The 18624-nt window shown below is 42.5% G+C and overlaps 2 protein-coding genes and 1 non-coding gene across 7 annotated transcripts; 2 read left to right on the forward strand and 1 right to left on the reverse strand.

The window, feature by feature from the left end:
- The first annotated feature begins 360 nt into the window (after positions 1-360).
- On the forward strand, positions 361-443 carry Trnal-uaa (transfer RNA leucine (anticodon UAA)). Its single transcript has one exon. It is a non-coding gene; the product is annotated as a tRNA-Leu (tRNA).
- Positions 444-5108: 4665 nt separating this feature from the next.
- Positions 5109-7100, forward strand: LOC135485611 (rRNA-processing protein FCF1 homolog). Its single transcript, XM_064767832.1, has 5 exons — positions 5109-5197; positions 5451-5519; positions 5650-5959; positions 6490-6584; positions 6979-7100. Exons 1-5 carry the CDS (start codon positions 5163-5165, stop codon positions 7025-7027), a joined length of 558 nt encoding a protein of 185 aa, XP_064623902.1. The 5' UTR covers positions 5109-5162; the 3' UTR covers positions 7028-7100.
- LOC135485610 (leucine-rich repeat-containing protein 74B-like) lies at positions 7045-18393 on the reverse strand. Of its 5 annotated transcripts, XM_064767827.1 has the most exons (12): positions 17919-17973; positions 14022-14088; positions 11799-12129; positions 11270-11454; positions 10783-10890; positions 10487-10580; positions 10023-10072; positions 9608-9689; positions 9292-9377; positions 8683-8877; positions 8381-8476; positions 7045-8128 (listed from the first exon to the last, which is right to left on the reverse strand). In XM_064767827.1, exons 2-12 carry the CDS (start codon positions 14085-14087, stop codon positions 7679-7681), a joined length of 1743 nt encoding a protein of 580 aa, XP_064623897.1. In that variant the 5' UTR covers position 14088; positions 17919-17973; the 3' UTR covers positions 7045-7678. The 5 variants fall into 5 exon arrangements, with proteins under 5 accessions (XP_064623897.1, XP_064623899.1, XP_064623898.1 ...); XM_064767829.1 differs by lacking the exon at positions 14022-14088 and having other exon boundaries at positions 17919-18393; XM_064767828.1 differs by lacking the exon at positions 14022-14088 and having other exon boundaries at positions 17913-18393.
- Positions 18394-18624: the final 231 nt, after the last annotated feature.

Here is an 18624-nt window from a genome sequence, read left to right on the forward strand (position 1 = left end):
CACGTTCGCTTTGGCTCTTTTGTCGATTTCCTGATAATTATTGCAGCAGTCTGAGGTCGGTGAAACTAGAGTATTTATTTAGTATCAACAGAGTCTTGAAAGACTCTGGTCTCAAAGACGAATGGCTAAACATTTGCATATTTTAAATGAAATCTCGAGAAGACATGCTCCTCATAAAATGAGGCAGTGGATACAAAATGTCATGATGACGTTATAACCACGAACCGGTGATGCACGTCTCAGATGTAGGACAGACGGTGGCTGCCCTCGTCCCGTTTGAAATCAGTTTTGGCATATTCTGGAAAAACTACCGGGGTCACTGAGAGGCATATTCAGCGCCAGGTAATGATGCCCGCAGTGACCAGGATGGCCGAGTGGTTAAGGCGTTGGACTTAAGATCCAATGGACGAATGTCCGCGTGGGTTCGAACCCCACTTCTGGTAGTTTTTAGGATTATTTATGCACTTTTGGCGAGGTATGACACTCTGACAATTAATTGACCATTATTAGCCACCACTATTTTGGCTAGAATTTGAGTAAAGCAATTCGAACTCTTTCGAAATGAAGTGAAAGCTAATTTCAAGGGTGGGAGTCAGTTCTTTGTTTTCCAGAGAACAGACTATCATCCTTCAAATTGCCATTCACCTCATAATGGGATGTCGCGTTGAAAAAAGGCAAGAACCAATGGATTGCCGCAATGCTCGAAAGCTCGACCAAGACACAGCTGTGAATCTTTTGGTGAAAGTTGATTGAAACAAAATCGACCTTCCGTGGGAATGATGCCGCGACGTCAACAACCGTTTTGTGGAATATTCAAGCAATGGCACTTGAAAACAAAATGAAATAAGTTAAATTCGCGCCTTGTTCGCACACCTGTGTACGCTCTCTCCGACGCGGGGTTTGCATTCTACGAATATTTTGTTCACTTTCTCATGGCTCTTTTTGGGAGACTGTGTAGCCAGGGTCACGGCTGGCCGGTGGGGAGAGGGGCTCTGGGGCATATATTTGTTTTTCACCAACACGGCGGCACTCACGACCGAGCTTATGTAACGTGTGCGAGGGGAGGAGGATACGACTGACTCTTGATTTTCGAGGAAGAGATTTGAAGTGGGGTCAACTGATTGGTTCACTACCCCATTAGTTTGGTCACATTCAATGGTTCGATATCATGTTCCGACGTCTTCTCGCATGATGCAGGTGTGAGTGATTTTCACGTTTAAGTCGTTGCAATTGAATTTGAAATTACATTTATTCGTTTTCAAGGATAAAAACCTGCTTAATTGATATAGATAATTTCTATTCGTGCAGAACAACTGCCAATACAAGCCACCTGTATGGACACTTGGACGGGTAAAATCACACCAGACAAATGCCAGACATGTAGCGCATGTCGAAGAAGCGCACAGAATCACGAACCCATTACTCACTAAAAAGGAAAACGTTGTTCCAACCTGGTGCATTAAAAATTTTCATACGAAAATCGCAGGTGTTCATTTCAGTGTATGGCTGTGAAACAAATTCACCTTCTTTGACATTTTTGGCAACTCTCCGTGATTTGGTAAAGAAGGATCCTGGTCGGTCAGGTGTGTAAACATTGTTTCGAGATTGGATCAGTTTTCTCGTCAGCGTGCACGTGCAGAGTGTCGTTGTGACGCGTTGCCTAGCGACAGCATGGCATTTACTTCAAGTTTTATAAATCAGCCTTAAGTCACGACGCAGTATTTAACCAAGATAAAATTAGAATAAAATACGTGCGTACCAGGTACGGTGTAAACTCGACGGAAATGACATACTTGTCCTCGGTTTCGGCGATCGCGATGCGTCTCATAATGCGCTGCGCTGCAAGCAACCTCTGTGAAGAACCAACGCAAAAACGCCATATTTGCATTCACTTTCTTTATCAAACCGCTATTCACACATTATTTATAATAACCCTTTATTTACAAAGAATTTGATAAAACTCATTGAAAAAGATTGCTCTTAAAATTGAGTGTGTGCGTGGAGAATGTAAGGATTCCGACTTTCTTTTGGACATTTTGCAAAAAGGGTATTTTCCGTATCAAATCCTTTGCTAAATAATTAACTTCTCCATTAACGATGCGAATTTTGTTTCTAGCCAGCTTCCGTGTTCACGGGTCTATGCTATACACAATGTGTAGGCTATGCCGTGTGTCCACTTAATTACAGCTTGATCCCCCTAGTGGCAAGTAAAGGAACTTGTTTCTAGTTCGTGCTCAAATGAGTCCTTTATTATTATCCGTTGAACTTAACATTCTCTTGTATCTATCGAGGCAGACCGAATGACGTAGTTATGGAGGATTCCGACAGCGGGATCCGAAATGTGAATGTCTTCATCTTCCTCTATGTGCAGTTTCACATCTTCAACCATGGACCTGATACCATCCACTCTCAAGACGACAGACTCCCGGCCATCCACGTGACCCACAACGTCAATATTATCCTCGTCCCTAATCACAAGACCACTGGGGACGATGGGTTTCCCACCACGAGATGTATCAGCCTTTGTAATAGGTTCCTTTAAATTTAAAGGTTCACTCACAAAAACAATGTAATAGTTTGGTGGCGCCATTTTTAACAAAACAATGTGCGCGTGCGCCCGTGAGACATCTAGAGGTAAGACATTTGTGTCCTTATTGCACTTGCTTCTGACAATAGAGAGCGCGATGCTGATGTACAGATCGTCTCTGTATCTTAAAAAGGGTGAACCGCCTCTCAGGTTATACTGCAAGGTGTAGCTCGGAGATTTGAAATGAGCGAATTCTTTCACGACTTTGCACACACCTAAAATGTTGCAGTCTAAAATTTGCAACGGATCAAATGTGTAAACGAAAAGCATATGCAGCTCGGTAATTAATGGTGTCCAGTTTCGTTCTTCAGACTTCATCATATTTTTATGAGTTGAAATTGACATCTTATTCAAAGTACTCGTTTTAAGATTGAATAAATAAACACCTCGGTCGTTCTTTTTGTGCCCCAACATTGTAAAGATGACGTAGGCAGTTCCGCGAAATTCAAACGCTTTAGGTTCCTCCGGTCCATCATGGTTACCTGCAGGTATTGGGAGGCCAACAATGCCGCAATCATCCGTCACTTTGAATTTTTCTCCGTAGAGGCACTTCCAAAGATAATTCGTCCTGATGCGATTGTCGGTCTCCTCCAATGACGTAAGCGTAACCTGACCAATCACAAGCGTCCTTTTCAGACTCGGTATCTCGATCAAAGAGGGCGACACCATCGAGTAAGAATACTTCAGGCGTTCCGGATTGTACTTCTTTGCGATAAGTTTCTCCACCCAAGGACTGAACGTATACATCAGCTCCGTGTGAACATCACCCTCAATGTCTAACCAATTTGCACCACCCATAAAAAATCTTCCGCCCATGACAAAATTCTGCTCAAACTGTTTCTTTTTACCCTTGTCCATCTTCAAGACGGGTTTCAGGATGGGGTCTTTGACGTCATTTAGGATGATGTCAATCCCTTCCGCCATCTCCACTCTCTTTCTTTTCTGTATTTTGATTTGGCCGCCATATTTGATGCTCATTCCCAAGGCAGCGGAGTACAATGTCAGTAATATAATGATTGTAATCATGACGGCCATTGCTGAGCAGTCGCAATCCGTGCTCCTGTCGGCACGTTGGCGCCGGGAGTGGTAATTGTAATATGGCATTTCTGGAAAGATAAAAGAGGTAAACTGACTGCAACGCGCGATCAGGCTTGTGTTTGCGAGTAGGAGAGTGGGGTATACAGGGACCCAGTCTGCTTATACACGTACTTGCGTATATGCCAGCAGGGATTAAAGCGGGGTCTACGAGCTGGGTACTATCCTGGGGGTAGGGACATATCCTCTCCATCGACTGGGCAGTCATGAATCACCATAGGGCGGTCTTAACAAGTATTAAAGCCTCCTTCATTTTATTGACTGATTGAGAAGGAACTGTCAATACATGTAATTGAGGATATACTTTCGACTATGTGTCTGCGTCATAGGGCCAGCACTCTGTCCTCATCTTTGTCGGAGACACACGGACGCGGCATCTTGTCGCTTTCAAACTTACCTCAGTTCCTTTCAAGGCAACGAATCTTTCATTTTTCCGTCCAGGATTTTCACTCGTCTTGTTAATTAACGTCCTTGGAAAGTAGTGACTTCATGACTGTACCACTGATGCATCTCACAATGTCACAATCACTGATATATAATCAGAACCAACCATACCAACACGTAAACTACAAGCACATACTGAATGATTTAACTTTTATGCCCCTGCACAGTGTGATAAACTCGGTATGAGAGCATGTATGGGTACACGACACAAGGCCAGAGTATTTTCTTAAGCCGTCCACAAAATCCGGATTTGTTGACCGCACTGGTTGTGACGCAATTGCATTGTTGACAGAACTGTTAAATGGTTACCCGCCAAATGGAAAATCAATTTAGCGGTAAAACAAATCTTGTTCTTTCATTTCGTCCATCAACTTGGTAAATAAGAAGGAGCCAGGTTAACAATACACCCTCCATACGTGTTTTGTTCGCAATCACAACGACAAAAATGTGCCGGGCCGGGCCGTACGCGTGCCCCAGCGTCTCCGTCGGATGGGCAATTAGTTAGATAAATGAAAAAATAAAATAATTAAAACGGTTACACTATCATTCTGAAAAAAATGTGCTCCCTGTGATTGTAAGCAGGCTTTTTCAGATTTCAGATTTTTTTTAGAATGATCATCCCCTTCCATCCTTTGTCCCCTGGAAAAAGTGGTAACGGATGGTAAATGTATATGGTTTTTTAGAGGTCTGTCAATACATGTACCTCAGATGATAAACCCGCAAAATATAATCCTTTTTGTCACCTGACATTCTGTCCGTTTACACTGGTTTACGGAGTCCATGCGTCGTGAAATTTCTTAGTTTTGTTACCTTAAAATAGAGGGCAATACTGACTAATCACACGGTTGGCATAGAATTGATTCAGCGAGTTTATTTTTCACAACAAATCAAAATGGTGGGCAGCGAAACGTGTTTTCCGATTTGTTATGAAAATTTTACCTAAATACGTGCTCTATAATCTATTATTTGCACTTTATTTATCGTTTCATTTCTTCTTCTTCAGCCGAAGGTCAAGCAGGCAAAGAAATATGCCGCCATGAAGCGCATGATTAACTTGAAAGACTCGAGAATGTGAGTGTCTCGTCCTTGATTGAAGGGAAAATTTCTCAGGTCAATAAACGATGCCCCCTCCTCGGCCCGCCCCAGCAGTGTATCCAGCCGACCGGCATTGCATACATTCGTAGTGCACCATCCTTTACTCTGGTCCTTTAGACCATAATGGGGAACTTTCATGCATTACACTTACAGAGATGCTGTCGGGACAACATGAGGATTGAAAGCATAGTTGGTACTAACTGACAGAACATTACTTTTCTTCTTCCAGAAACAAGAAAGACCGGCTCAAAAAGAAAAGGAAGAGACCTGATCCCCAGAATCTTACAGTGAGAGAGTTGTAAGTACATAGTGAGATTTAACATAATATTGAGTGAGCAGGCATAGCTGATTTTTTGTATGTGATCAGCTTTACTTCAATTTAAATTAAGACTACAGCGATTTAACATGTTTACATATTCATATTTCAGACCTCAGGCCTCGTCCGCCTTATTCTTCAAGTACAATGAACAGCTTGGACCACCTTATCATGTTCTCGTTGATACCAACTTCATCAACTTCTCCATCAAGAACAAACTCGACATAACGAAATCTATGATGGATTGTCTCTACGCCAAATGTATTCCATACATCACCGACTGTGTGATGGGCGAGCTTGAGAGGCTTGGAAGCAAGTACAGAATTGCTCTCCGACTGGCCAAGGACCCCAGATTCCAAAGGTTGCCCTGTCTTCACAAAGGGATATACGCTGACGACTGTCTCGTTCAGAGGGTAACCCAGGTGAGAGAGAATAATTGCATTGTTTACTTGAAACTGGCTAATAGCTTATTGACTCATTCGAAACTCCGACTGATCGAGGATTTGGTCTTGACAGGCACAACCACTTGATGTGTCGGAAACCTCCACAAAGGATTCTTTAGAATATTGTTGATCTAACATTTAACTTGTCACGGATTGGTCAAAGAACTGCTTGATTGACATGTTGGGGATTGGTAGTTTGGGGGTAAAGGGAATGATGGGGCTAGGAGTAGAGAGTGAAGTTTAGAAGTTGATAGTAATAGGACTGGAGTGTGTAAATGTAAATAGTGTGTGTTAATAAACCAAACTAAGGGATATTCTCTTACTCTTCCTTGATCTGGACGTATATTGGTCTCTTGGGCAAGACAGGAACTATTTCAAGAACATACCCTGCCCACATGATGTGTAGAAAACTAACCAAAAATAATAGAATCTAGAAATCATCACTTCAAAATGATTCTATGAAATTAACAAAGTCGAAACAAATTTTGAATATATTTTCTTTTTTTCAGCACAAATGTTACATCGTTGCGACATGTGATAAGGATCTGCGTCGACGAATCAGAAAGATCCCCGGAGTTCCTCTAATGTACCTCTCACAACATCAGTAAGTCATCATAAAGATAAAATCCGAGTCTGTCAGGACTGGCTGGCTGACGGCTCTACAAGTTCAGCTTTAGTTCAGCTTTATCAAGAAAAGGAGCCAGTGATTCAAAATTGTTGTTGTGATCATATTCACAGTTTTCATATCCCTTCAGAAAAAAAGACGTTTTTATTGCTTCAATGGGTGATATGAATAAAGAGTAGTAAATGCTTTTATCTAAAACTCCATGTACATTTACACTTGGCCTTTCTGTACAAAATTGAAGTAAAAGCATTTGCTAGCCTCTATTCATATCAGCCAGTGTCCTGTTTTTGTTAGGGTGTGACTTGTCTTATCAACAAGATTCTGAAAGTATTGAGACAATTTTCACATTGCTTATATTGTCTTCTCTTTGCAGATACACCATTGAAAGAATGCCAGATGCTTTTGGAGCTCCAAAGACATAACTTTTATCCTATTCCAACATTTGACTGTAAAATTATGTGAATAAAGACAAGAAACAATAGTGGTGAATGATAATTAGTTCTTGTGTTTCTTTTATTGAGGTATTGCTGGCAGGAGCATGGGTGTAGCCACAGCTTGTTTGCATAGTATAGGTTGTGCATCATGATGATGCATTGTGACTGAATTGAATGATTGTGAAAATGAATGTGGGCGTCCCCAAGATCTGCTGGTTGTGACATTGTAACAAGTCCTCGTCTTGAACTGATTGTTGCATTGAAGCAAGTCCCAAAAATTGGCTACAATCCCATTGTAACATGTCGTTTTCTAAAAAAACTGTTACATGCTAACAAGTCCCCAAGAATTTGTAGTAACAACGCAGCAAGTCTTCATCTAGGAGGGATTGTTGGCTTGTAACGTGTCTCCAAGAACTGGTTGTGACGTTTAAACAACTTGTCTTCAAAAATTGGCTGTAACTGATGGAAGAGGGAGCTTATCAGCGTGATTTAAACTACTGTGATGCAGTTGTAGCAACAAATCATGTCCTTAAAAACGTTGTTTACTGACACTTAGATAACCCTTGGTCAGAAACCGGCTGTGACTCTGCAACGTGTCGTTTGAAACATGATACATTCCAAGCTAATTCATTATCCAAGTCATCGTCGATCCTGTTTTGTACTAACTGGTCTACTTGAACTCCTACTTCCAGCTGAAGCCACTGTCCTACTCCCTGGCCTGCCGGCAGACGTCACCTTACTTGTTCTACTGGTAGGACGACTGTTTGAATTACTTTTCTGCGTTGAGCTACTCAGTGGTCTTCCTTTTGGCTCAGTCTGCTTAGCACTCGTAACCCGACTCGAACCCCTGCTAGTGTTCGTGCTACTTATCGGCCTTGTTAAAGAGTTTAGTCTCTGACTTCTTGATTGTGATCTACTGTCATTCACATTGTTTTCGTTTTCCAAGTTTTCACCATTTAGTTCACTAGATTGTGATGGTGTCCTCGGTTTTGGTTTGAACACAACCAGAGTGTAAAGCACATCGATGTCGGGGATTGTCTCCTTGACTTTATCCAGAATGGGGAGGAACTCATCGGTCACCACGATTGACTGAAAGGTAAGGAAATTATAAGTATAAAACACGGCTGGAGACAATAAATTTTGGTCCATGGTTGAGGCTTGGTTGTGCCAATGATGAAAACTGTCCTCATGTCGTGAAGCAAGGACAGATTTTCTTCACTGGAAGAAGACAGGACATCGGCAGGTCAGCTGTGTGTGCAAAAATCATCAGTGGCACTCATCCTGAGATCAAAGCTATCGAGGGAATACCTCTGGAGAGTCAGGATGTGACGGAACTCTCACCTGCATGTCTAGATGACGCAAAGCTGAGCTGTCATTCGTGCCAAGTGCCGTGGCTATAACATTGGCACCTGCCGCTGTGAAGTTGTTGTCCGTCATCTGAAATGTTGAAACAACCGTATCAAAGGACCAATGGAGCTATCAAAACAGGAGGAGAACAACACATTGAACGGATAATCGTGTCTTTCAGTTGCAGCCTACGATTTGCGTCATCGATCACCAGATATCATGATAGGCCTAACCACTTCAATTACTTTGTCGCTATCTCTGTAAGATAAGCCTTGCCAAGTCCCGCCCAAACTTACCAATAAGGTTTCCAAAGTATCGTTGACCTTTAGGCCCCTGGCCACAGCTTCTGCACCATCATTGTCCAGCCGCACACTGTTCATGTTGATCCAGAAGATGCTCCTGTTCTCAAGTAAAGCCTTGCCTAACATCACCCCACCTTCTTTGCCAAAGCCATTCCAAGAGATGTCAACTTTCTTCAGGCGCACATTTTCCTGAAAACAGCGGGTCACAAAAAAAGAACATAAGATAGATCTGCTATTATTATATAAAGCAAGAAAAAAATCTCTCCCGACGTGACGGGAGTGGCCACGGGATGACGTCATAGCTACACATGACGTCATTCTGCGACGTCATTCCGAAAACGAGGCGCGAGTCCTTGGAAACGTCATTAGCTTGGCAACCTTTGCGACTTGCTCTGCTCCGTTGTGGGACACAGAATGTTCATCAAATGAAATAATGGGGTAAGTTTTCTTTCTATTTCAGCTTAGCACCGACGTTACGAGAGAATAGGACCAGTTTATTGGATGGGTGTACGGACGCAACAATGTCAGGCAAATGTTTCGCATCGTTCACAACCCATCGTTGATACAATGACAATGTGCGGGGATGTTGGTATATCGCCTCACCTTTATCCCCTCTGCTACTGCCACAGCCCCTTGATTTCTGAAGTGGTTCCAGCTGATGTTTAGTATCTCCAGTGTGTCGTTACATCCTAAAATTGATGACAAATAGTCACTGTGGATCAAAGCGCGTCAAGAGCTGTCCATAAACAATGGTTTGTCAAAGCAACGGGTTTGTTCCGTAGCCTTGATTCACATGCGATCGGAACAAGTTGATGTCGTCTCAAAGACGATGGGTGCAGAGATTCTCGATCGTTTAGCGTTCGTTCCTTTGAGAAAACATTTCGAGGAAGGTTTCATTATAACTCGTGGTTCAGCTTACCTATTGCTGGTCCCAACTCCAGGCCACCCTGTTCTCCAAATTCGTTATGACTTAAGTCCAACTCTTTTAGTACACTGTTTACCTGAAATAATACACAGTGAGATGTACTTAGTATTTTCAGATTTCGAATGAAAACTGGCGATGATGGGATAGGGTAATTTGAAGTTTTCTCATTGTATACCCGACCATATCGTCTTGACAAAAGATTTGATGGTCATTGGTTCTAACTAACGGGTTTGATGTATTGATGGCCATTGGTTCTGGCTGACGGCTTGATGAATTGATGGTCATTGGTTAGTCATCGATTCTGACTTTATGTTTTGATGGCCACCGGTTCTGACTCGATATTTTTGTCATCATTCTCACTCGCACAAAACCTTACGATGCTGCAATAGAAATAGACTGCCGAACCCACCTCAATGAGTTCCACAAACAAACTTGCGTCTTTGTCCACAAAGTGATTGCCTATAAATGATGAAGAAGGCGATGGGTGAGATTGTCTTGCGTGAACTGTTCATGAAATAAGGTTGCGGCATGCAAATCCTGAATGTTTTATGGGGAAAACATGAAGAATGTCGTGATATGAAGGCATTTCCTGTGATATTTATATACTATCATGGATTATTCTGGCGTGTGTTGCAAACTACCCGAGCGTCTCAACCGAACGCATTTCTGTGCTTGATGATGATGGGTTACCATGAGTTTCATCACTGGGAGTGGGAGGTGAGTGAGCACACACCATCAAGTAGTGGAAGAAAAACAGGTGGCGCCAGCCCGATGTCAGGATGTTGATCAGATGCTTTAGTCAAGCTCGATTGGGTGTCCATTGGGACTTAGTTCCGCTGCAGGCAGAGTAACGAACATCCTTATAATTCTCACCTGATAAGTTGAGCTTTGTAACAAATGAGCCATTCTTCATTGCATAGCAGATATGTTCAGCACCTTCACTGCGAAGACTATTGTTGGCAAGACTCTGAAAATGATGGAATAGTGCGTCATATATACACGATGATCCTTCGTCCTTCTTTTGTTCTGTCCTCGGTTCACACCATGTACACACGCACCGCACTGTGTTATCTTAGTTATTGCAATTTTACCATCGATTACGCTGCAACCTGTCTTTTCATTATCTTCCACCAACTTGTCCAAACACCCACTGGTCCTCAGTGACTTACTAATTCTGTGAGATAGCAATTTTCCTGCAGCATCCTGGCAAGATGTTTCGCCCCGTCTGCTTCTATACCGTTGTCCTCGAGGTCGAGTTTGATCATGGTTGTGTTGAACTGGTGGAATGAAAGCGATACTATAGTAAACCTATCAGTTAAAACCGGATGGCATTTACTCAGCTCAAGGCCACTGATCTATGACCTGTTATTAGTAAAACTTATAATTCGCTGAACGAATCCCAACTCAGCTACTCTTCTTGCGCGTTGTCTTGAGCAATGAGCAATTATCAGTGAGTGAAAACCGCCCTTGAAGCGGATCCACCCAGCGAAACATCAGCCTAATAAAGAAAAATCCCACGCGCTCGTCCAGAGTCGCGTCAAATCTGAACCTGGGAAACTTAACGCCTATTTCGTCATAGTTTGACGTTCTGGCAAAATCGAATGGATTTTGCTTTATCAATGTTAACTGGCAATCTTTTTTCGGTCTATCACTCACCGTCAGAGGATGAGCCATAGCCCTTGCACCATCAGGTCCGCAGCAATAGTGTCGTATCCGGATCTCCTCCTCTGTGATACTCCGCGCGAACGGGCTACACGGCACGACGCCCACGTCCGCACACGCCTTGATGTACCCAGACTTGCCGGAGAGGTCAACGGTCGGAGGTCGATCAGGATTGAAATCTGAAATATATATGATACATGTAGTAGGACACTTTTGATAAATTAGAATAAACCTAGCAACCGAAAAAGACATCGCAAAGTCTTCTCAAGATGCCTTGTCTTAGAATCGGGGTCTTGGCGAAGCATTTCGTAGACCGTGGATGGAGTGTGGAAGCGCATTAGGTTCGGAATTAGACTTTTCCAAGACAATCATCTTCAACTCTCGTCACCCACTGCACAACGAATGAAGATGTCTTCAGGTAACGGTGATGTCTCTCTTTTCCTTAGCCAAGCAACTGACATTTCTGGCGCAACTTGGTAATTGTACCAGAAGCTCAGACCTTCTTGGTTTTTTGTCAACTTACTTTCAGCATCCTCAAGGTCCGTATCCGGATCTGACTCGACATCTTCTATTTCCCGATCGACATTTTCCTCCTCTCCCTCCATCACCTCATCATCCAGGTATCCGTCGTCTGTTACATCGGTCTGCTCCCTGATCTCAGTCATGAAGAAATCATCGGCTGGCTTCTCATCTTCTGAAAAGATCAATACGTCTGCGTCCGTGTATTTGTTGTTGTTGTCATTCCCATTGGCTTGCCTCTCCTCTGATAGGTCGGGGGTGCGGCTCAGCTTGGCAGGCGTCATCTGTCGGCTTCCTGGACCCATGCTGGAGCCAGTCCGAGGTCTTTCCTCGTCCTGCAAGAACAAACAGTAAGATTAGTTGCTGGACAAGAAATAAGTAAATTGTTCGGAAAACCTAAAGACGTTCATCCTCAAGAGTACCAGGATCAGCTGCATGCCCCAAGTTCAGTACATGTAAGTGCCGAGTGAATGGCCCTGAAGCTCAGGACGACCGCGGACGTCACGCTCCTTGATGCCCGGGCATGCCAACGCCTAACCTACTGTTTTTGGCATAGCGGTAAACGGACGCTGCCTCAATGATGGGTCGTCGAACATCCCCAGAAACAGTCGGGTTTGGAACTGAGAAACGTGTTGAAGCATACTAGCGCCAGACTTTACAGTACGAGGCTAACCGTACATCACATTCATTATCATGGGCTACATCCGTGTTAACATCCTTTAGATCCAGATTTAGATCAGGAAGACTCCTCCTAAAGCACGCCATAATTTTCCAAAATATTCAAATATCCGTTAGTAGTTCCTTCCTTGATGTCAGGTACAAAAACTTTACTGCGATATCATACGCCGCGCTCGTTTATAACCACATACTAATCCATCTCAAATTTACTTTGATTTAAGAGTGTATAATAACGGTTTATGTTCTGTAAAAAAGCAAAACGGCGTACGCATGCAGTTCTGGCAAAGTATACGGCTAAAGATTTGCAGTACTTTTTGGCAAAGGGGTGCAAGGGGTAGGCCTACTGTTAATCCGTTTAACCTTAGTGGTAAAGGATTAAGCCGATTTCATATCGCATCATCACAGCTCCTTTGAAAATGTAGCGAGTTGTGGCTGGTGGTTAGCTGGTGTAAGTGATATATCGGTTCGTCATCAATTTGACTGCCAACCACTACTCAATCTCGCCGATACTAAATGACTTGTTACCGAACTGGAGATATTGGTAGTATCAAGTATGGATTTAACCTATACTTGGTAGTATCACCACCAATCACCGCGAGTGTTGAGCTAAAATAATGTGGGCCACAACCGAGGCTCCCGCCTCGCCCTGAAGTCTTGGGCGTAGTACCAGCTCAACCCGAGGGGTGTTTGGTAAACCAATACCGACAGTGAGGTATCAATTTCTATTCTGATTTCTAAAACACCTCAAACTAAATATTTGAATGCGATTTTGACTGCGGTTCTATATATTGCACCATCCAAAGCGGCTATGACTGCTATCACGAAAACGCATACTGAACTTCCAGCGGTATTGCCTCCGTAGCCCCCGCGTTGCCTTTCTTTTAGATAAGATACCCTGCGGATAAAACTGCACTTGTGCCCGCAACTTGGTCATGTTGGTTGCTCACAAAGCACCCAGCGACTGCAATGCATCAGAGGCTGCCGTGATTGATAACTCATAACTTGCTCGAGGAAATCAAAACATGGCAATGGAGATCACTTTTTGATCACATCGTTATCAGCAACACTGGAGCCTGAAAACTCTGATTAAAATCCCAATTGATCCATTTCCTATTCATGGATGACCAGTGGGGTCGCTATGGTAACCAATAACAAACACGGTGTCCAAGCGACGGTTCTCCCGGAGCGTGCTCACCAGAATGGGAAATCATGGTTTCAATGTTTACTTAAACAACGATGATCTCTAATAAATCATAATATTAAAAATCAATACATGAACGGTTAGTTTCTCGCTGAAAGTTGTCCTGTCCCTACACATAAGAAATAAGGTAAGAAATAGCTGATATCGATGCAATACTTCGGACTTCTTATTGTGCTCACCCACCATCTTCTTTCGGTTCGCTGCAAGGGCCAGCCAGCATACCGATCAAGTGCTCCGACTGCTTCAATATCGACGCCAAACTCCGTTAGAGTCATGTTTCTCCACCACCATGAGCAACATATTGTCGTAAAAAGATATCAAGTATTGATCTAAAATAAGGTACTATACCTTCGGTTTCTTTTTTCTGATATCATTGCGCTTTCTCGGTTCCTTGCGTATTGTTTGTTGCCTCATTCTGTTAGTGAGAAACAATGGTCCGCATTTGCTCGTAACGTGAATCTTCTGTTCGGTCATGACACTAGATCATCCTGTCAGTAATGGTCCGATAGCAATACTTAGTCTTACTTCGCCTTTTGATCAGTGGAAGTGAACAAAAAATTATACAATTCGGTCGTTATAACTAACTTGGAACTTGCAATGTTTCGCGCTGCTCCTAAACTGATGATAATCTCGTGCACCTCCACTTTAAAAACTGTCCGATATCCCCCTAAAGCCTTTCATCAATGCATAGCAGCAGGTCTAATGCGCTAATTCTGTCTGGTCTTTTGGATGGCACGCAAGCACTTGATCAACCAGATAAAAAGCGAAATCCTTTCAATATTTACCCAATTTGAAGTAAATGAAAGTCTACTGCGCTTAGAAAACCTCTTCGTCCTATTGAGTGCACAATAATTCCACTGCTTTTTTCAGTTGAAGTCCACGTAGGCATACTGCTTCTCCAATCAACCATTAGTGGCCTTAATTGATGTCTTCCACTAGCAAACCGTCAAGGAGAGTTCCTATCAAATGTCTCAAGGGTCCGTTTTTCCTAAACAATATTACCAGCAGGGACATAACCCCGATCGACAACTAAGACATACGCGCGCAACCGCGGCACTTCTAAGATATCTTTCGGCCTTGCTCTTATCTTAACGACCAATATGTATTTTTCTTAATCACCACCAAACAACACATGAATCGCTTTCAAGTAACTATTACGATTACGTTGTCCTAACTCAATCTGTTTGATATAGCCACACTGAGAAGTACCTATATAGTATATATTGACATTATCAAAATATCTCACCCTGGAGAATTAGCGACACATTTCTCGAGGTCGTGCTGGGTTCGCTTGGTTAAAGGTATGATTTCCTGGAAATGTTATCCTTATACCCGAGGACATCTCGCTAATCTATTTCTCGCTGCCGAAATTCAGCATTTTCTGTGGGTTAACGAGATGGCGAATAGGGATGACCTTTCAAGGAAACCTACCTCGAACCGGCTGATTATTCGTGGTGTATCTTTAAAGCTAGAGGAGGCCCTATAGAAGTCCGTGCCAGATATCAAGTAATTTCCCGAGGCTGATACCTTCAGACAGGCTTTGTTAGGAAACATTCCTGATCTGTTTATTCCTCGTAAAGATTATACATAGTGTAAACAAATGCGTTATTAAATTGATATCCTATCATGATATCGCGATAGATACCGAGAATGTCAGGACTAACATTCCGTCTTTTTTCGCTTGGTATTGGTACTATAATGTCCTATGCCATAGGCTTACCCGTATACTATAAATCAACCGACCAAACTGTCTGAAAAAGAGTATTTACCCGTCTAATTAACTAATAAGCCTACAAGACATTCATTATCCGTCTGATCATGTAAAGGAACATGTTCCCGAGTAGACCAAATCTAAAGGAACTGCTATTTAATGAGCTGTTTATCACCAAATGATGGACACGGTTCATATCTTCTCAAATGATATCTATCTAGGTCTATAGGCGCTTTATAACATTGCTTTCATTCGTGAATACTTCCAGTTTACTCAATCGTCCCCGAATCAAAGTGTTATCATTTTCGAATGAGCGTCCAATGTGTTTGATATTGGGTACAGACATGAGATACATTATTGGCAACATCAAACGCTAGGGAAAGGATTGGTTATTTATCATTCTGTAATTTGAGGACCATTTGTTTGTCTGTTTGTTTGTTCCACTCTTTCTCCCAGCTCCTAGGCCCGTTCGCCACGAAACTTGTCACACATTTGGTGCATGACCAACAGATTTGATGAGATGCAGACAGGTTTTAGACAGTGCAGATACAACTTTCTTTTCAAATGAGTTCTCATAGTTCATTTTGAGTTCGTAGCAATCTAATAAACATTTCATTCAATAAGTGCATTAACATGCAGTGTTTATTTGCAACTACGGGTTTAATAAATACTTCTCTTTTGTATTTTGATCTTTCATGTCAGCTTTGGTTGTTTAATTAAAGACGCAGAAGTAAACTGAAACGGCATTTACAATCGGTGATATACTAAGTCTATTGTACCTCACCGCTTGAGTATTTCTGATCGGTTTTATTGGACAAAGACATATTTGAGTGTCTCGAAATCGTATAGCGGTTAACCCTGCATCGGCCATGCTAAGAGGACTAAATCCGCTAAAGCGGTACCCGCTAGTACTGAATATGGCTTTACTGATTCTGTGCAAGTAAACTGATGGCCAGTGGTTAGTCTTAATCCATACAAGTCGTCCTAGCAAATGGTTCGTCTTCGCTTTCATCCTATATATACTTGGACGCAGTGACCATTATGCCAAGGGCTTCGGCAATGGAGAAACCAGTATTAAATTTATGATTCCACTACTGCGCAGGCCATCAGAGGAACATCGAGACAGATACAGCGTTCAGATGGCCGAATCGCTTGGAGACCATTGGGCGTGTCCTGCTAGAATCTCAGTGGTGAATGGTATACATCGACATCAAAAACCATAAAATGAATCATTGCAATCCTTGTTGTATTGTGCTCGGTAAAATATCTACGTGACAAGCTAGTACTATGATTTTAAACAGTGTGTAGACCAATATCGGCAGGATGTTAAGACCACCAGTACCCATTCTATTCCTGGACAATGGCCTTTTTAATGATTTTCAAATATTTACTTATATTTGTGTGCGTTGTGTCGTGAATGTCGGTCACGTTTTTTACATGTATCTTTATCTTTCTGGGCGCGCCTTACCTTCACTTTTAGGCCTACTGTTGCCTTCAGAGAGATTCCACGAAAAGGAAATTAAAAATGGGCGTGATATGATAGGAAATTCCTTGGAACTGAGAAGCATTCTCATAATAAACAAAATGTGGCTGTCCCGCTTTAGAAGCAGGCTTTCACTTTTAGTACAAGTGTGTCTTCAACCCTCCAACGGTTTATTAGCTCTCAGTATGGGCAATTTGCCAACACCTTTGGCTCGTAGGTAATTTGTTGTCTCTCAATGACCGCATGCACGTTTACTTCGAGCAAGCTAACCCGCCACTGATTAAAAAAACGGTTATCAAACAGTTTAATATGTTTTCTTTGGCAAGGAACTAAAGTGTTCGACGGCCGACAGACGACATGAGCAAAAAAAGAATACTTCTAAGACGATATTTACACTTGCATCATCGATTAAAGTCTGGTTGTTGGTCTTCTCTATTTAAACCTCAGACAGGCTTGAGACATCGGTCATTTTACTGAACAAGCCATATACTAGGTCGAAATGTAAACACGTTCAGGCGGAGTTTGAAAATATTAGCGAAGGAAGTGAGCCGATCATGTGATCGCATGCTAACCCACAAATAATGTGCAGACTGAGCCAATTCGCCAATCGTCTTACACCTTGAACCTTATGCTTAAAGTAGGTTCCAAAAGGTATTACTCCCCCCCCGCCGGCCCCGGCCGCCTCCCCCACTACTACACCGCCGTCTCCCGGTCCAATTTAGAAGAAATAAATCGTATCCAACACGTACCCTATGCTATATAGAGGTTTAGAAAACGGAAAGAGGTTGAACATGATGAAGTTGTAATCGTTCCACCGCCCCGCTTACAACACACAAGGTCAATATCAACAAAGCGACAGGCTGTCTTTACAGGAAAATGCCATCTGTTCATCTTCGGGTTGGAGGATTTTGCACTCCGGGCAAAAATATCTGTCAATAGAGCGACTCATTCCACCAGCAGAGTATTTTTCCCAGTTGGTAATTCACCGTTGTACCCCGAAGAAGAAGAAGAAGAATAGAAGTGTTTTACGCATACATGTACTTACATATACATGTATCATTGTACCGTCATCTTCTTCCCCATCCATGATGATATATCTTTCGAATACTTTCGTCTATGATTAAAAAGCAATAGGTCGTATCCTAGGTTTTCAATAGGGTCAAATTGATACTGTTAGATTATATGAACTATTCTGTAAATACAGTTGCCATGGCGAATATCGATTTCGGAAGACACTGGCATCTCCAACACGGCGCGCGTCACGTTGCTGTCATTGACCAAACTTGATAGTCTTGTCCGGACCGACACAGTAAAGCTCGAAGTAATTTGTTCCAGCTAATAATGTATCCTTCAGAATAGCAAAAATGGGCTGTTATTACATATTGTTAGAGCAAAGAAATGAATATTCCAATGAAATTTGTAGCAATGAGATAGTATATTCCTACGATGAAAGATATAGTTAGCTCAATAGCTCAAGCCTCCTGCATGCTCCCCGAGTCGCCCAGCGGACACCATTGATCCTTTGCTCCACAGCTAAACACGACACGAGTGCCGATTCTATTTTATTCTTCCCTTGTAATATTCCTATTCATCAGACATCAATAATCAACCAATACGGTTTTATGCCGTATTGATGTTGGTTTTTCGCTGTGCAATGACTCATGACGTACGACCCATTTGATTTAATGACAATCTATAGATGGATAAATTTGGTGAAATCTGTCGGAATTTAGTTTGGAGATACATGTATATACATG

The sequence above is a fragment of the Lineus longissimus genome, chromosome 3, assembly GCF_910592395.1.
Source record: "Lineus longissimus chromosome 3, tnLinLong1.2, whole genome shotgun sequence".
Lineage (NCBI taxonomy): Eukaryota > Metazoa > Nemertea > Pilidiophora > Heteronemertea > Lineidae > Lineus > Lineus longissimus.